The 17121-nt window shown below is 45.7% G+C and overlaps 1 protein-coding gene across 4 annotated transcripts in view; it reads right to left on the minus strand.

Moving 5' to 3' along the window:
- Positions 1-17121, minus strand: part of LOC124046209 (zinc finger MYM-type protein 2-like) — a 41037-nt gene that overhangs the window by 19560 nt on the left and 4356 nt on the right. For 3 of the 4 annotated variants that reach the window (XM_046366343.1, XM_046366353.1, XM_046366335.1), the window contains 4 exons: positions 2509-3322; positions 2070-2358; positions 1802-1964; positions 1252-1464 (listed from right to left, as the gene is read on the minus strand). In XM_046366343.1, coding sequence (XP_046222299.1) covers positions 1252-1464; positions 1802-1964; positions 2070-2358; positions 2509-3304 — 1461 coding nt within the window. In that variant the 5' untranslated portion in view covers positions 3305-3322. Of the gene's footprint in view, positions 1-1251; positions 1465-1801; positions 1965-2069; positions 2359-2508; positions 3323-16365; positions 16385-17121 lie in introns of those variants that run through there. The other variant, XM_046366360.1, reaches the window with a different exon arrangement.

A 17121-nucleotide genomic window follows, 5' to 3' on the forward strand; every position in this document is an offset into this window, starting at 1 on the left:
GATTAAGGGAACACAAATATTTGTAGCCATAACATTAATAGCACCTAAGGTAGAAACTATTGTTAACAATTACCAGCTGATATGGACCAATAGAAACAAATAGCAAAAATCTACAATCTCACAGTGTCAGGGAGAGACTAGATGACATAGCCTGGCTTTTTACCCGCTTGTAGTCCCTGATACAGCTCTGGCTGGTTGTTACCCGCTTGTAGTCCCCGATACAGCTCTGGCTGGTTGTTACCCGCTTGTAGTCCCTGATACAGCTCTGGCTGGTTGTTACCCGCTTGTAGTCCCCGATACAGTTCTGACTGGTTGTTACCCGCTTGTAGTCCCCGATACAGTTCTGACTGGTTGTTACCCGCTTGTAGTCCCCGATACAGCTCTGGCTGGTTGTTACCCGCTTGTAGTCCCTGATACAGCTCTGGCTGGTTGTTACCCGCTTGTAGTCCCTGATACAGTTCTGGCTGGTTGTTACCCGCTTGTAGTCCCTGATACAGTTCTGACTGGTTGTTACCCGCTTGTAGTCCCTGATACAGTTCTGACTGGTTGTTACCCGCTTGTAGTCCCTGATACAGTTCTGACTGGTTGTTACCCGCTTGTAGTCCCTGATACAGTTCTGGCTGGTTGTTACCCGCTTGTAGTCCCTGATACAGTTCTGGCTGGTTGTTACCCGCTTGTAGTCCCTGATACAGTTCTGACTGGTTGTTACCCGCTTGTAGTCCCTGATACAGTTCTGACTGGTTGTTACCCGCTTGTAGTCCCTGATACAGCTCTGGCTGGTTGTTACCCGCTTGTAGTCCCTGATACAGTTCTGGCTGGTTGTTACCCGCTTGTAGTCCCTGATACAGTTCTGGCTGGTTGTTACCCGCTTGTAGTCCCTGATACAGTTCTGACTGGTTGTTACCCGCTTGTAGTCCCTGATACAGTTCTGACTGGTTGTTACCCGCTTGTAGTCCCTGATACAGTTGACTGGTTGTTACCCGCTTGTAGTCCCTGATACAGTTCTGACTGGTTGTTACCCGCTTGTAGTCCCTGATACAGTTCTGACTGGTTGTTACCCGCTTGTAGTCCCTGATACAGTTCTGACTGTCCCTGATCCCTGATACAGTTCTGACAGTTCTGACTGGTTGTTACCCGCTTGTAGTCCCTGATACAGTTCTGACTGGTTGTTACCCGCTTGTAGTCCCTGATACAGTTCTGACTGGTTGTTACCCGCTTGTAGTCCCTGATACAGTTCTGACTGGTTGTTACCTGCTTGTAGTCACTGATACAGTTTTGGCAGCAGAAGCGTTTCTGCTTGCCATCGATGATGAGGAAGTGGTTGGCGGTGGCGCGGCTGGGCAGGTATTCACCACACTGCTCACAGCAGTTCACAATGAGCCCGTTGGCCATGCGGTAACGGTTGAAACAGGCATCGCTGCAGATCTTATGCGTGACAGTCTTGAAACTCACCTCATGGCGGATCTGTTATGAGGAAAGCCAATAGAAATAATTATTTTGACCACATATTGTTATGAATCAATCAGTGAATGAATACTCTGGAAGTAGTAAGATCTGTAAGAGATTCTAGCTGGTGTTGTTGGGGTTGTTTATAAATACTCTATTGTAAGATGGGAGCCACGCTTAATTTTGATGCCAACCGTTTTCCATGCAGTAACCATGGTCACCAGACTAAAGGGCTTGGACAGACACAGCGGATGAGAAACTGTGCCGTCGGCAGCAATGTTGGAGGGAGAGTGATTGGAACGCATCTCATATATGCTCAGTCCCTAATCGACCCCTACCCACGGTTGTGACTAACCTCAGTGAGCTTGCTGCAGACAGTGCACTTAGTTTTAAGGGAGGACTTGGGTGGATTCTGTTTATTCTCGTAGGCTCCCAGACAGCCTGTACTGCAGAACTCCTGGAACGATTCACTGGAGTCCACCTGGGCCACGATAGTGCCCTTCATTGTAGTGATGTCCCTGGAAGACAGGGTAATGCACACACACACACACACACACACACACACATTAGAAGTAATGTAGCAAATTAGATATAGCGACACAAAAAAAACACTTCCTTCTTACTTTTTGCACATGGTGCAGCTCTTCTTAGGGGTAGGTTTGTGTGAGAAGGAAGAGAGGCAGGTGGTGGAACAGAAAAGGTGTGTGGACCCTTTCCGCTGGTAAGCAGTCTGGCCTTTCTTCAGAGGCTTCTTACAATTGGCGCAGGTCACCTTGACAGTGCGAGGGGGGTTCTGTGAGCCTGATGGGGAGGGGCCGGGTGGTTTGGGCAGGGATACGACTGGTGATGTAGAGTCCACCCCCGTCCGTTTCTGGTTTCGCGGGAACGAGGCCGACTGGGAGATCCACGAATCTGTGGCAGGAAGAAAACAAGAACAAAAAACAAACATTAGCACACCTGAAGAAATGACTTAACATGGCTGCAATGTGAAAATAATAAAAATAAGCCAGCACAGAATGATTCAGCACATTCATGTGAAAATCATGAGTGAGTGTTTATTACCAGGCGTCTGGTGGGTCACCGTGTCTCCGTTCTGTACAGGCTGCCTAGTGGTGGAGGTGTTGCTAACCCGGCCAGGGTTGAAGGTGGCCGGGAGCCTGTTGGTGCTGATGGAGCTCTGAGCCTCAGGATTCAGACTGAAGGTGCTGCTGATCTGCAAGCCATTCTCCACCATGCCCACCCCGCCCTGCAGTGACGTCACACTGGTGATCACCAGGTTCATGTCCCCTTCCGCCATTGGCTCGGCTGCTGTAGCTGCCGTGGCAACAGAGGGCCCCAGCGTTGTGACACTGGCAATCTTTATCTCAGAATCGGGCTCTGTGCTGCTCAGTATGCCTTCGCTATCTGAAGAAGGGCCTCCGGCTGTGGCAAGTGAGGAAAAGCCTCTGTGCCCGGGATCCTCCTCATCGTCAATGACGATGGGCTCTGTAGGTGCTGCAGAATAGGTGGCGGGTGGACTGGGGATCTTGGCGGGGGCTGTGGCTGTTGTCGTGTTTATCATTGCTGTGGTATCTGTTTCAGTGGGGTGGGGCTCAGTGCAGTCTGTGGGTGTGGAGGCAGCTTGGAAAGAGGGAGTAGCAGAGGGAGACGGGGCCTCTTCCACCAGCACCACATCATCATCGTCGTCATTGTTCTCTATAACCCTGGAGGGTTCCTCTATTGCCTTGGTGACAGGAGCCTGGGTTCTCATGGGGGGTGTAGTTTGCTCTGAGGGAGTGGTGTCTGTGTCCATGGGTTCCTTATCTGGGGCTGTGCTCTCCTCCTCTACTCGAGGTTTTGCCTCTGATTCCCCATCCATCGTTTAGACTGCTACCACCTGCACCCACATAAACACAGCACAGATTATTAGGTATAATTTACCATAAGCATGTTAAGTGCAAAGCATGTCAAGTGCAGGTATCCCAGGTATAGCTGTGTGTATGTGAAGAAATAGGAATACGGCCAAGCACTGTCTAAGCTAGCAGGTTGATTCCATAAAGAGTTATTAATGAGTTCAGTTAAATCCCAGTTAGGAGACTGTGGTTTCTTTCCAGGCAAACAAATTCTATGCAGGCCTGTGCACATTTCAAGATCATGTCACCTTGATGTAGCTCCTCAGAGACTTCCCTGGGAATTGTAAAACATATTTGAAATGTTGTGCATGCCTTGGTGTATTTGGAACACACATGTGTGTTCAGGAGACATTGCTTGGATTACATGTGAATCTAGTTGCATGGCTGAATCTGGAGCATAAAAATGCCCGCAATACCACTGCCTGTCCAGGGGAGCCACTGTCCTGCAAGAATACTAATCTCTGCATATTTTCTCTCTCATCCTTTCCCACTTCTCTTGTCCCTCCTACCCCTTTTGGTCTCCCTCTACTCCTTCTGTCCAGGTTCTCCTCTCATTCAAAACTCTATCTCCTCATACAAACAGCCACACACATCTATCCTCTCAGTTTCAACCGTCTGTCTCCTCCCCCTTTGTCCACCTCTACCATCTGTTGCCAAGTGATGCAACACCGTGGTTGCTGTAGTGATCAGGAGACTGCCATGGGGGTTTGTTGTTCTATGAAGGTAGACATCAGGCTAACATTCAGTACTAGTCAGTAGACATCAAATGGAAGCAAAGATGCAGCACAACCTGGCCACACTCATTCTCCAGTTTGGGTCCATGTTTAATCCAGTCCACTATACCAAACACAATTGTAGACTACAACGGATTGCAGTTGCCACAGAGACAAACGGTCAATTTTGCAGAGCCTTTCATGAGCGCGATGGACACCCCCCCCCCAAAGTCCACTGTTATGACAACATATATCGAACAGCAATATAAATCCAACATGTAAAGTGTTGGTTCCATGTTTCATGAGCTGAAATAAAAGATTACAGAAATGTTCCGTATAGGGAATCACGATATATAGGTGAACATATCGGAATTGGACGATATTAGCTAAAAATGCTAACATCGGTATAGGCTGATCTAGTTTAACGCTGATGTGCAGAACCAATGTCAAAGCTGACGTGCATACCTATATAACATAGGTACATGACGTAATGACAAACACGTGCAACACAGCATTCCTAACATAGCCTGCTGTTTGGATCGAGTAGTCAACAAGTCGAGCAGTCATTTGAAAGAGTAAGACAATATCAGCTAGACAACTCAAAAGGCGAAATCCATTAAAGTCAAGATAATGGAATTCATTGCCCTTGACAATCAACCGTTCTGTCGTGGGTGAAGTTGGCTTTCGCCGACTGTTCGAGCACCGGTACACACTACCAAGTGCCATTTATCAGATGTTGCCCTACCGGAGTTGCACAGTAATAGCTTCACACCTATTAACTTTATGACATACATACTATGGAATGTAGTTTGGTTCTTTTTGTCCCAAAAAAGATAGAGTAGCCATGTCAAAGCTGTACAAAAGTCTGCAAACACCGAACGAACGATGTGTTTACAATTACCGCGGTGGTAATAAAGCATCATTTGTTTGACCACAATTTCCTCGGTAGCTACCTAGCTAGCCCCAATACAATTTTTTATTTATTTTACATTTATTTAACTAGGCAAGTCAGTTAAGAACCAATTCTTATTTTCAATGACTGCCTAGGAACAGTGGGTTATAGCTGCCTGTTCAGGGGCAGAACGACAGATTTGTACCTTGTCAGCACGGGGGTTTGAACTTGCAACCTCCTGGTTACTAGTCCAAGACTAACCACTAGGCTACCCTGCCGCCCCAATCAGCCTGAAAACAATGGCCAGTAGAATCTGCCGTCATTTTCATTATTCTTAGCAATGATTTAGGAATCCTTGTAAGTATTAGCTACGTTGCCACTTCTTGTTTGCCTATTGACATTGAACTTCAGTTCAGGAAAGTAAATAGCTAGCCAGCTACTAAACTCTGTTGCCCAAAGCTAATGTTATAAGCAGCCAGCTAGCTTCATCTGGCTAGTGAGGTTCGACCGGACCGGGTTATGTGTTGTACCTAGTCCCTATTGTGGCTAGCTTCACAAGTGGAATTTGCAGTTTTCCTTCAAAATGTAAAAAGTATGTAATTGACAGTGATGCAAGTGAATACAAATATAATTATGCCATGCTTTTATTTTGAAGGCTAACCGCAAAGTCCACTATCGTGGCTAGCTTTACAGATGGGCCCAAGCACCAATAACCAAATAAGAACGGTCTTTATATAAAGGGTTATTTCAGATGACACCTAGCTATATAGTTAGCTAGCTAACTATAGCTACTGAAACAGATGTCGTGTTGCTATGTTTTTGGGGAAAAACATTGTTTGCATCCATGAGCTAGCTAGCTTCTAATTTTTTTAATCACCAGCACTATATGTGCGCGAGACAACTTCACCAGCATCATAGAGCATACGTATCGATGAATTGTTGTGACATATTAAATATGAGTGATTGTGTAAAATCTGTAAAAATTAAGGAACGAGTTAAATTATGTGACGTGCAGTCATATTCAGATCCTGACTGGTCAACAAGCTTATTTGACACGCAAAGACGCAAACGGCGGTCCATAGAAACTCTGGTTGAGAATGAAATGACTGAACAACAAAACAGCGGCGCAAGTAAGAGAAATAGGTTTTGATGAGGTTTTTACTGGTAGTGTGGACATAGGTAAATGCCAACAAAACAATGTTTTGGTCAGTGTGGTGTGTAACCTTTATTTAACTAGGCAAGTCAGTTAAGAACAAAATCTTATTTACAATGACGGCCTACCCTGCACGACACTGGGCCAATTGTGCGCCACCCTATGGGACTCCCAATCAAGGCCGGATGTGATACAGCCTGGATTCAAACCAGGGACTGTAGTGACACCTCTTGCACCGAGATGCAGTGCCTTAGACTGCTGTGTCCGTGTGCGTTAACTATTTAACTGTACTAGAATGCTTAAAAGGCCGCTAAAACTGTAAAAGAAAAATTGGTATCGTTTTTTTTTGCAAAGAAATTGGACAAAAACGTCATATCGGTGCATGACAAGTTCCATATGCACAAAAGCTTACCTAAATTTTGTACACTAATTTGTTCACCTCCCTGTTGGAGAGCATTTATCCGTTGCCAAGATAATCCATCCACCTGACAGGTGTGGCATATCAAGAAGCATGATCATTACACACCTTGTACTGGGAACAATAAATGGTGACAAAAAAATGGTCACAACCACACACCACTTGTTAATGGCGAAGTATGAGCGAGCGGTTTGCTGATGACAACATTGTGAACAGAGTGCCCTATGGTAGCTGTGGGGTTATGGTATGGGCCGGCATAAGCAACAGACAAAAACAATTGCATTTCATCGATGGCGATTTGAATGCACAGAGATACCATGACGAGATCCTAAGGCCCATTGTCCTGCAATTCATCTGCCTCCATCACCTCATGTTTTAGCATAATAGTGCACAGCAACCATGTCGCAAGGATCTGTACACAATTCCTGGAAGCTGAAAATGTCCCAGTTCTTCCATGGCCTGCATGCTCACCAGACATGTCACCCATTGAGCATGTTTGGGATGCTGTTGATCGACATGTACAACAGCGTAGTCCAGTTCCCGCCAATATCCAGCAACTTCGTACAGCCATTGAAAAGGATTAGGACAACATTCGACAGGACACAAATCAACTTTATGCGAAGGAGATGTGCCGCACTGCCTGAGGCAAATGGTGGTCACACCTAGGGTTGCAAATGGCTGGAAACTTTCTGGTAAATTTCCCATGGGAAGTTAAGCCTGGGAATTTTGCTTAAATTAATCAAAAAGTTAGCTTATAACAGTGAACTTTTTTGTGGGATACACATAGGTCTTGTGGCAAATTTTGGTTAAACTATCCCCAATTTAATGGAATTGCAACCCTCTGCATGCACAGTGCATTCTTCCATCACATGTACAGCTGATTCTCAAGATCTTGCACACTATTGAGATGCTATAGATGCTATTGAGCCCACACTACTACACTCTGAGCCAAGGACTACATGCTTTCTGGTAAGTTTTGATTACAATACTGGGTGGGGTGAATATATTTTTTATTTCTATCCATACATTTAAAATAAAATAAAAAAACTTATTTGGGACAGGGGACAGTATTTTCACATCCGGATGAAAAGCGTGTCCAAAGTAAACGGCCTGCTACTCAGACCCAGACTCAGAAGCTAAGATATGCATATTATTAGTAGATTTGGATAGAAAAGTTTCTCTGAAGTTTCTAAAACTGCTTGAATCATGTCTGAGTACAACATAACCTACTAGAATCTGTCGTTCTGCCCCTGAATAAGTGCTTTATCAAAGAAAACATACATGTATTGTGTAACATGAAGTCCTATGAGTGTCATTTATGAAGATCAAAGGTTAGTGATTAATTTCATCTCTATTTGTGCATTTTGTGACTCTTCTCTTTGGCTGGAAAAATGGCTGTGTTTTTCTGTGAGTTAGTGGTGACCTAACAATCGTTTGTGTTGCTTTTGCTGTAAAGCATTTTTGAAATTAGACAAAGTGGCTGGATTAACGAGAATGTTATCTTTAAAATGTTGTAAAATACTTGTATGCTTGAGGAATTTTAATTATGAGATTTGTTGTTTTGAATTTGGCGCCCTGCACTTTCACTGGCTGTTGGGGGGTGGTGGGACGCTACCGTCCCACATATCCCAGAGAGGTTAATGACCTTGGACCACAGAAGGTATTTGCACTGATGACAGACAATGCTGCGAACATGAAGGCTGCTTGGTCTAAAGTAGAGGAGTCCTACCCTCACATCACACCCATTGACTGTGCTGCTCATGCATTGAATCTGCTCCTCATGGACATCATGGCACTGAAAACAATGGATACACTCTTCAAGAGAGCCAAGGAAATTGTTAGGTATGTGAAGGGTCATCAAGTTATCGCAGCAATCCACCTCACCAAGCAAAGTGAGAAGAATAAGAGCACCACATTGAAGCCCCCCAGGAACACCCATTGGGATGGTGTTGTCATCATGTTTGATAGTCTCCTGGAGGGGTAGGAGTCTCCAAGAAATGGCCATATCACAGTCTTCCGATATGGACAGCCCCATCAAGAGGACCCTCCTGGAGGATGTATTTTGGGAGTGGTAAGCGGCCTGTAACCTATTGCAGTAGCCATTGAACGGATTGAGGGAGACAATGCCATCCTGTTTGATGTTAAGTCTCTGCTTGCAGATGTAAGAGAAGAAATCCGTACTGCCCTGCCCACTTCACTGTTGCTCCAAGCAGAGGAATCTGCAGTTCTGAAATGCATGAAGGCTTCTGCCTGAAGCCCCCACATGGTAGCAAAAACTAACTAGCAGAAATTGTTAAGTTAGAAATTATTTAACCTAGCGGAATCCCCACTGCAACAGCCAGTGAAAGTGCAGGGCGCCAAATTCAAAACAGCAAAAATCTCAATTCAAATTCCTCAAGCATACAAGTATTTTACACCATTTTAAAGATAAAATTCTCGTTAATCCAGCCACAGTGTGATTTCAAAAAGGATTTACAGCGAAAGCACCACAAACGATTATGTTAGGTCACCACCAAGCCACAGAAAAACACAGCCATTTTTCCAGCCAAAGAGAGGAGTCACAAAAATCAGAAATAGAGATAAAATTCATCACTGAACTTTAATGATCTTCATCAGATGACACATAGGACTTCATGTTACACAATACATGTATGTTTTGTTTGATAAAGTTCATATTTTTAAAAAAAAATCTGAGTTTACATTTGCGCGTTACGTTCAGTAGTTCTAAAACATGCGGTGATTGTGTAGAGAGCCACATCAATCTACAGAAATACCCATAATAAACATTGATAAAGATACGACTATTATACATGGAACTTTAGATAAACTTCTCCTTAATGCAACCACTGTGCCATATATTTTTTTTTAAACCTTACGGAGAAAGCAAACCATGCAATAATCTGAGTACAGCCTTTAGACAATAAAGGAGCCAAAAAGATACCCTCCATATTGGGTAGTCAACATTACTCAGAAATAGCATTTTAAATATTCACTTACCTTGATGATCTTCATCAGAATGCACTCCCAGGAATCCCAGTTCCACCATAAATGTTTGATTTGTTCAATAATGTCCATCAGTTATGTCCAAATATCTTCTTTTGTTAGGGCGTTTCAAAAGTGAGTTCAGGTCACGCCGAACATCAGATGAAATGTTCAAAAAGAGGCTGTGGCACTCTGCCAGACCACTCACTCAAAGAGCCCTTATGAGCCCCCCTTTAGAGTAGAATCCTCAAAACAGGTTCTAAATACTGTTGACATCTAGTGGAAGCCTTGGGAAGTGAAACATAACTAATATCCCACTGTATCTTCAATGGGGGCCGAGTTGAAAAACTACAAACCTCAGATTTCCCACTTCCTGGTTGATTTTTTTCTCTGATTTTTGCCTGCCATATGAGTTTGGTTATACTCACAGACATCATTCAGTGTTTTATATCCAATATTACTAATAATATGCATATATTAGCATCTGGGACAGAGTAGGAGGCAGTTCACTCTGGGCACGCTATTAACCCAAAAGTGAAAATGCTGCCCCCTATCCCAAAAAGGTTAAACACACTGATGTAGGTTACTATTTATTTGTTAACGACAACAAAAAATCTATGTCATATATTCACCCCACCCAGTACTGTAATCAAAACTTACCAGAAAGTATGTAGTCCTTGGGTCGGCCAGTGTAGTAGTGTGGACTCAACAGCATCTCATTAGTGTGCAAGATGTACAGCTGATAATCAACATGTGATGGAAGACTGCAATGCACATGTGATGGAAGAATACATTGTGCATGCAGAGGGTTGCAATTCCATTGAATTGGGGATAGTTGAACCAAACCTTGGCTCCGCAGGTAGTATAACTTTTTCATTACATTTCATTATAGCACAACGGTTTGATTTGTCTAATCTTAGCAATTTCTTCTTAGCTAGCTACATAGCCGTCTTTGTATCAAAGATAATTGCGTAATTATCGTATTTCGTCGTCCTAACGTAGTCTACACTGCTTTTACCGCCCAGCAGCTAGCCAGCTAGAAAACGTCCACCGATTAGCTGCACTGTAGAAACTATTACACTCAACTGAACGACTTGATTAGTGTAGTGTTAGCTAGCTACATAGCTGTCTTTGCCGTCTTCGTATCCAAGATAATTGTGTAGTTTAGAGTGTGTAGTCTTAGAGTGATTATCTTAATTTACCGAGGTTAGCTAGCCAGCTATTTGTCGTCCTTAACGTAGGAGACTGCTAGCTAGCCAACAGCTAGCCAACGTCTTCTGAATAGAACTCAACAACCCGGTCGCATTCACAGGTAGTATCACATTTTCATTTAATTTCATTACAGTACAACGGTTTGATTTGTTTGATCGTAGCTAGCTACATAGCTAGCTACATAGCCGTCTTTGTATCAAAGATAATTGTGTAGTCTAGAGCGATTTTCTAGGTTAGCTAGCCAGCTATTGTCGTTCTTTTAACGCAACGTAACGTAATCAACACTGCTAGCTAGCCAGCTAGCCCCCGAATAGCAGCACTGTCGAAACTATTACACTCAACGGAACGACTTGATTAGTGTAGTGTCAACAACACAGCCACTGCCTGCTAGCCTACAAAGTCAACAACGCAGCCACTGCCAGCTAGCCTACTTCAGCAGTACTGTATCATTTTAATCATTTTAGTCAATAAGATTCTTGCTACGTAAGCTTAACTTTCTGAACATTCGAGACGTGTAGTCCACTTGTCATTCCAATGTCCTTTGCATTAGCGTAGCCTCTTCTGTAGCCTGTCAACTATGTGTCTGTCTATCCCTGTTCTCTCCTCTCTGCACAGACCATACAAACGCTCCACACCGCGTTGCCGCGGCCACCCTAATCTGGTGGTCCCAGCGCGCACGACCCACGTGGAGTTCCAGGTCTCCGGTAACCTCTGGAACTGCCGATCTGCAGCCAACAAGGTAGAGTTCATCTCAGCCTATGCCTCCCTCCAGTCCCTCGACTTCTTGGCACTGACGGAAACATGGATCACCACAGACAACACTGCTACTCCTACTGCTCTCTCTTCGTCCGCCCACGTGTTCTCGCACACCCCGAGAGCTTCTGGTCAGCGGGGTGGTGGCACCGGGATCCTCATCTCTCCCAAGTGGTCATTCTCTCTTTCTCCCCTTACCCATCTGTCTATCGCCTCCTTTGAATTCCATGCTGTCACAGTTACCAGCCCTTTCAAGCTTAACATCCTTATCATTTATCGCCCTCCAGGTTCCCTCGGAGAGTTCATCAATGAGCTTGATGCCTTGATAAGCTCCTTTCCTGAGGATGGCTCACCTCTCACAGTTCTGGGCGACTTTAACCTCCCCACGTCTACCTTTGACTCATTCCTCTCTGCCTCCTTTCCACTCCTCTCCTCTTTTGACCTCACCCTCTCCCCCTACTCACAAGGCAGGCAATACGCTCGACCTCATCTTTACTAGATGCTCTTCCACTAACCTCATTGCAACTCCCCTCCAAGTCTCCGACCACTACCTTGTATCCTTTTCCCTCTTGCTCTCATCCAACACTTCCCACACTGCCCCTACTCGGATGGTATCGCGCCGTCCCAACCTTCGCTCTCTCTCCCCCGCTACTCTCTCCTCTTCCATCCTATCATCCCTTCACTCTGCTCAAACCTTCTCCAACCTATCTCCCGATTCTGCCTCCTCAACCCTCCTCTCCTCCCTCTCTGCATCCTTTGACTCTCTGTCCCCTATCCTCCAGGCCGGCTCGGTCCTCCGCCACCGCTCCGTGGCTCGACGACTCATTGCGAGCTCACAGAACAGGGCTCCGGGCAGCCGAGCGGAAATGGAGGAAAACTCGCCTCCCTGCGGACCTGGCATCCTTTCACTCCCTCCTCTCTACATTTTCCTCCGTCTCTGCTGCTAAAGCCACTTTCTACCACTAAATTCCAAGCATCTGCCTCTAACCCTAGGAAGCTCTTTGCCACCTTCTCCTCCCTCCTGAATCCCCCCCTCCTCCCCCTCTGCAGATGACTTCGTCAACCATTTTGAAAAGAAGGTCGACGACATCCGATCCTCGTTTGCTAAGTCAAACGACACCGCTGGTTCTGCTCACACTGTCCTACCCTGTGCTCTGACCTCTTTCTCCCCTCTCTCTCCAGATGAAATCTCGCGTCTTGTGACGGCCGGCCGCCCAACAACCTGCCAGCTTGACCCTATCCCCTCCTCTCTTCTCCAGACCATTTTCGGAGACCTTCTCCCTTACCTCACCTCACTCATCAACTCATCCCTGACCGCTGGCTACGTCCCTTCCGTCTTCAAGAGAGCGAGAGTTGCATCCCTTCTGAAAAAAACCTACACTCGATCCCTCCGATGTCAACAACTACAGACCAGTATCCCTTCTTTCTTTTCTCTCCAAAACTCTTGAACGTGCCGTCCTTGGCCAGCTCTCCCGCTTTCTCTCTCTGAATGACCTTCTTGATCCAAATCAGTCAGGTTTCAAGACTAGTCATTCAACTGAGACTGCTCTCCTCTGTATCACGGAGGCGCTCCGCACTGCTAAAGCTAACTCTCTCTCCTCTGCTCTCATCCTTCTAGATCTATCGGCTGCCTTCGATACTGTGAACCATCAGATCCTCCTCTCCACCCTCTCAGAGTTGGGCATCTCCGGCGCGGCCCACGCTTGGATTGTGTCCTACCTGACAGGTCGCTCCTACCAGGTGGCGTGGCGAGAATCTGTCTCCTCACCACGCGCTCTCACCACTGGTGTCCCCCAGGGCTCTGTTCTTGGCCCTCTCCTATTCTCGCTATACACCAAGTCACTTGGCTCTGTCATAACCTCACATGGTCTCTCTTATCATTGCTATGCAGACGACACACAATTAATCTTCTCCTTTCCCCCTTCTGATGACCAGGTGGCGAATCGCATCTCTGCATGTCTGGCAGACATATCAGTGTGGATGACTGATCACCACCTCAAGCTGAACCCCGGCAAGACGGAGCTGCTCTTCCTCCCGGGGAAGGACTGCCCGTTCCATGATCTCGCCATCACAGTTGACAACTCCATTGTGTCCTCCTCCCAGAGCGCCAAGAACCTTGGCGTGATCCTGGACAACACCCTGTCGTTCTCAACCAACATCAAGGCGGTGGCCCGTTCCTGTAGGTTCATGCTCTACAACATCCGCAGAGTACGACCCTGCCTCACACAGGAAGCGGCGCAGGTCCTAATCCAGGCACTTGTCATCTCCCGTCTGGATTACTGCAACTCGCTGTTGGCTGGGCTCCCTGCCTGTGCCATTAAACCCCTTCAACTCATCCAGAACGCCGCAGCACGTCTGGTGTTCAACCTTCCCAAGTTCTCTCACGTCACCCCGCTCCTCCGTTCTCTCCACTGGCTTCCAGTTGAAGCTCGCATCCGCTACAAGACCATGGTGCTTGCCTACGGAGCTGTGAGGGGAACGGCACCTCAGTACCTCCAGGCTCTGATCAGGCCCTACACCCAAACAAGGGCACTGCGTTCATCCACCTCTGGCCTGCTCGCCTCCCTACCACTGAGGAAGTACAGCTCCCGCTCAGCCCAGTCAAAACTGTTCGCTGCCCTGGCCCCCCAATGGTGGAACAAACTCCCTCACGACGCCAGGACAGCGGAGTCAATCACCACCTTCCGGAGACACCTGAAACCCCACCTCTTTAAGGAATACCTAGGATAGGATAAGTAATCCCTCTCACCCCCCCCTTAAGTTTTAGATGCACTATTGTAAAGTGTCTGTTCCACTGGATGTCATAAGGTGAATGCACCAATTTGTAAGTCGCTCTGGATAAGAGCGTCTGCTAAATGACTTAAATGTAATGTAAATGTAAATGTAAAAAATAAATATATATATTTTTTAAATTGGTGCATATTAATGTTAGAAACTTAACATTCTATTTAACGTTATCGTATCCATTCCATTCGTCATCCATGTCGCCCAGCTCTAGCCTGTAGAATGGTTTTGGCCAGAAGCTGTTTTACGGTAATAGACCCAACTACTCCAAAACTGGGTGGTTGGTCATTATAAAATGAGACTCTACCCACTTCCTCATGCTCTGTCGCACACAGATATATAGAGATCATAATGTTGTTTCTGTCTCAATGGCGCTGCCCATGCGCTCACTGACGCCATAATGTGACAGATAGAGATGTATTGAGGTAGCAACGTTGTATCTGTCACATTATGGCGTCAGTGAAATAGTAAAATAAAAACCCTTGAATGAGTAGGTGTTATAAAACTTTTGACCAGTAATGTATGCATGCATGTATAGCATTGTAAGACTATAAATGACCAACCACCCAGCTTTGGAGAGGAGCTGGCTACTGTACTGGGGCGGCAGGTAGCCTAGTGGTTAGAGCTGACAAGGTAAAAATGTAATTCTGACCCTGAACAAGGCAGTTAACCCACTGTTCTCCGGTAGGCAGCTGTCTGTTCCCAGGCTGTGTCACAACCGACTGATCGGGAGTGCCAATAGGGCAGCACACAATTGGCCCAGCGCCGTACGCGTTAGGGGAGGGTTTGGCCGGGGGGAATTTACTTGGCTCATCATGCTCTAGCGACTCCTTGCGGCGGGCTGGGCGCCTGCAGGCTGACAGTGAAAGGTGTTTCCTCCAACACATTGGTGCGGCTGGCTTCTGGGTTAAGTGGGCGGGTGTTAAGAAGCGCGGTCAGGTCATGTTTCGGAGGACGCATGACTTGACCTTCGCCTCCCGAGCCTGTTCAGGAGTTGCAGCGATGAGACAAGATTGAAATTGGGGAGAAAATGGGGGTAAAATACCCCCCAAAATAAAATACATTATAATCTCCAAACCACACACACATAATAAATGGTATCCATGAGTTTGTCTGAAAAATAACCTACATCTCAATCGAAGTATCCCTTCAAATAAAGGTTAAATAAATGGTTTTATTCAAAGTATCAATAAGATTGTTCTGGGTTCTATACATAGAGTAACATTATGCATTATTCATATCAAAATAGTAAAAAATAAAACCGCAAAAGAACCTGTGCTAGAACCAAGTCACTGATACAGAAAGGAGAAAATAGACTCCAGACTGCAGTGCAGCATTGTGCGAATGTACTCCACATTCACGTGTCTCCTTCCTGCAAAGGGCTTGGACATGCAACGTTCCACCAACAAGACGTATCAGTTGATGCTCCTATCCTCATAACAGGTGTGGTTAGAGAGACATTCAGGATTTGAACTGAACACTGAAGCACTGCACTAGTGTTACACAGACGGTACAACAGCCACATTCTCATATATCTGCAAACAGGCAACACAGAGCACAGCTAAAACTGCATAATTTCAATTAGATCATGTGGAGTGACTAAGGTATGATGTAATTAAGACAAGCACATGCCCCTTGCTTTCATCATACCCCAGGTGGTCCCTGGCACTCTTCTGCTCTTACAGTCATGACCATTCAGTCATATTATGTAATGTGTATGAATGATGCTTGATGTAGAGTGAAGCAGCTACCAAACACCTGAATATGCTCAATTAAAGTCCTATTCCATTTCTGCTGTTAGACTGCTAATGCTTCATATAATTTCTTGCCATCAAGCCCCATGTTTAGGGTTACTAATAGCTGATAAACACAATGTGGCTCAATACATGGAAAAATACCACATTTTGTCCAAAGCTCTCCCCATATCAGGCCGTGCCCGTCACTACACAACCCGGGTAGAACCTCCGTTCAACCGCGAGGACCACAGCTCCTCCACTGTCAAGGCAACCGGATAACAATGTCAACCCGCCCCGCTATCATTTTTATTCAGAAAACTTAGAGCGAAAGGTCCAAAACTTCAGGTGGATAATAGACCTATGACAAATATCATTAATGCATACCCGAGAAGACCCACTGACGAACAGAGGAGAGGGGTAGATTGGGTCAGTGAGCTAATTTGAGGACCACAAAACGTGGTTCAGTTCCGTTCCCACCTCTGCTTGCCCGGCCTTCCACGAAATGGATTTGCGGCGAACTGGAGAGATGAGAGCCAACGAGACTGCGCCATTCTTATTGAAAAATTAACGTAAATTATTCCAGACTATTAGTGACCCATGTGATGTTTAGTCGCATAACCGACAAAAATCCTAGAGAGCAACATATTATTCACGTTAATCCGACAATGTGATAGGCTACATTGCTAGAGAAAAAAACGTGCTCTCTGAGGCGAATACATCATCATTATTCAGTGGATATTATTTGTTTTCACAAAACAGTATGAAAACCAAAACAAATGTAGAGTTTATATAATACCTGTGTAACGTAAACGTTTAATTGGAAAGTTACCCCAGAGAGATTACCCGGGGCAATCACAGAAAATACACGTTGCCACCCGAAGGGGGGCGCTATACTGTTACATATCTACAAACTGCTCTGTTTGTGTCAATAAAATAGTTGACAGACCTAAAAACATATTTTCAATGTGTCGTTTTTACAACACTAATCCAAACATGTGGGGGTAACTAAACATTTTCAACAAGGGCTAAATTGCCCCCCCCCCTTCCGTCAGCAAGCAGCACTGCCTCACGTCCGCCATTAGAGAGCGAGCGAAACAATATGAAAGAGTGGTGGCAATATAGCTTAGTACCCTTCCACAG

This window comes from Oncorhynchus gorbuscha, linkage group LG01, assembly GCF_021184085.1.
Source record: "Oncorhynchus gorbuscha isolate QuinsamMale2020 ecotype Even-year linkage group LG01, OgorEven_v1.0, whole genome shotgun sequence".
NCBI classification, from domain to species: Eukaryota; Metazoa; Chordata; class Actinopteri; order Salmoniformes; family Salmonidae; genus Oncorhynchus; species Oncorhynchus gorbuscha.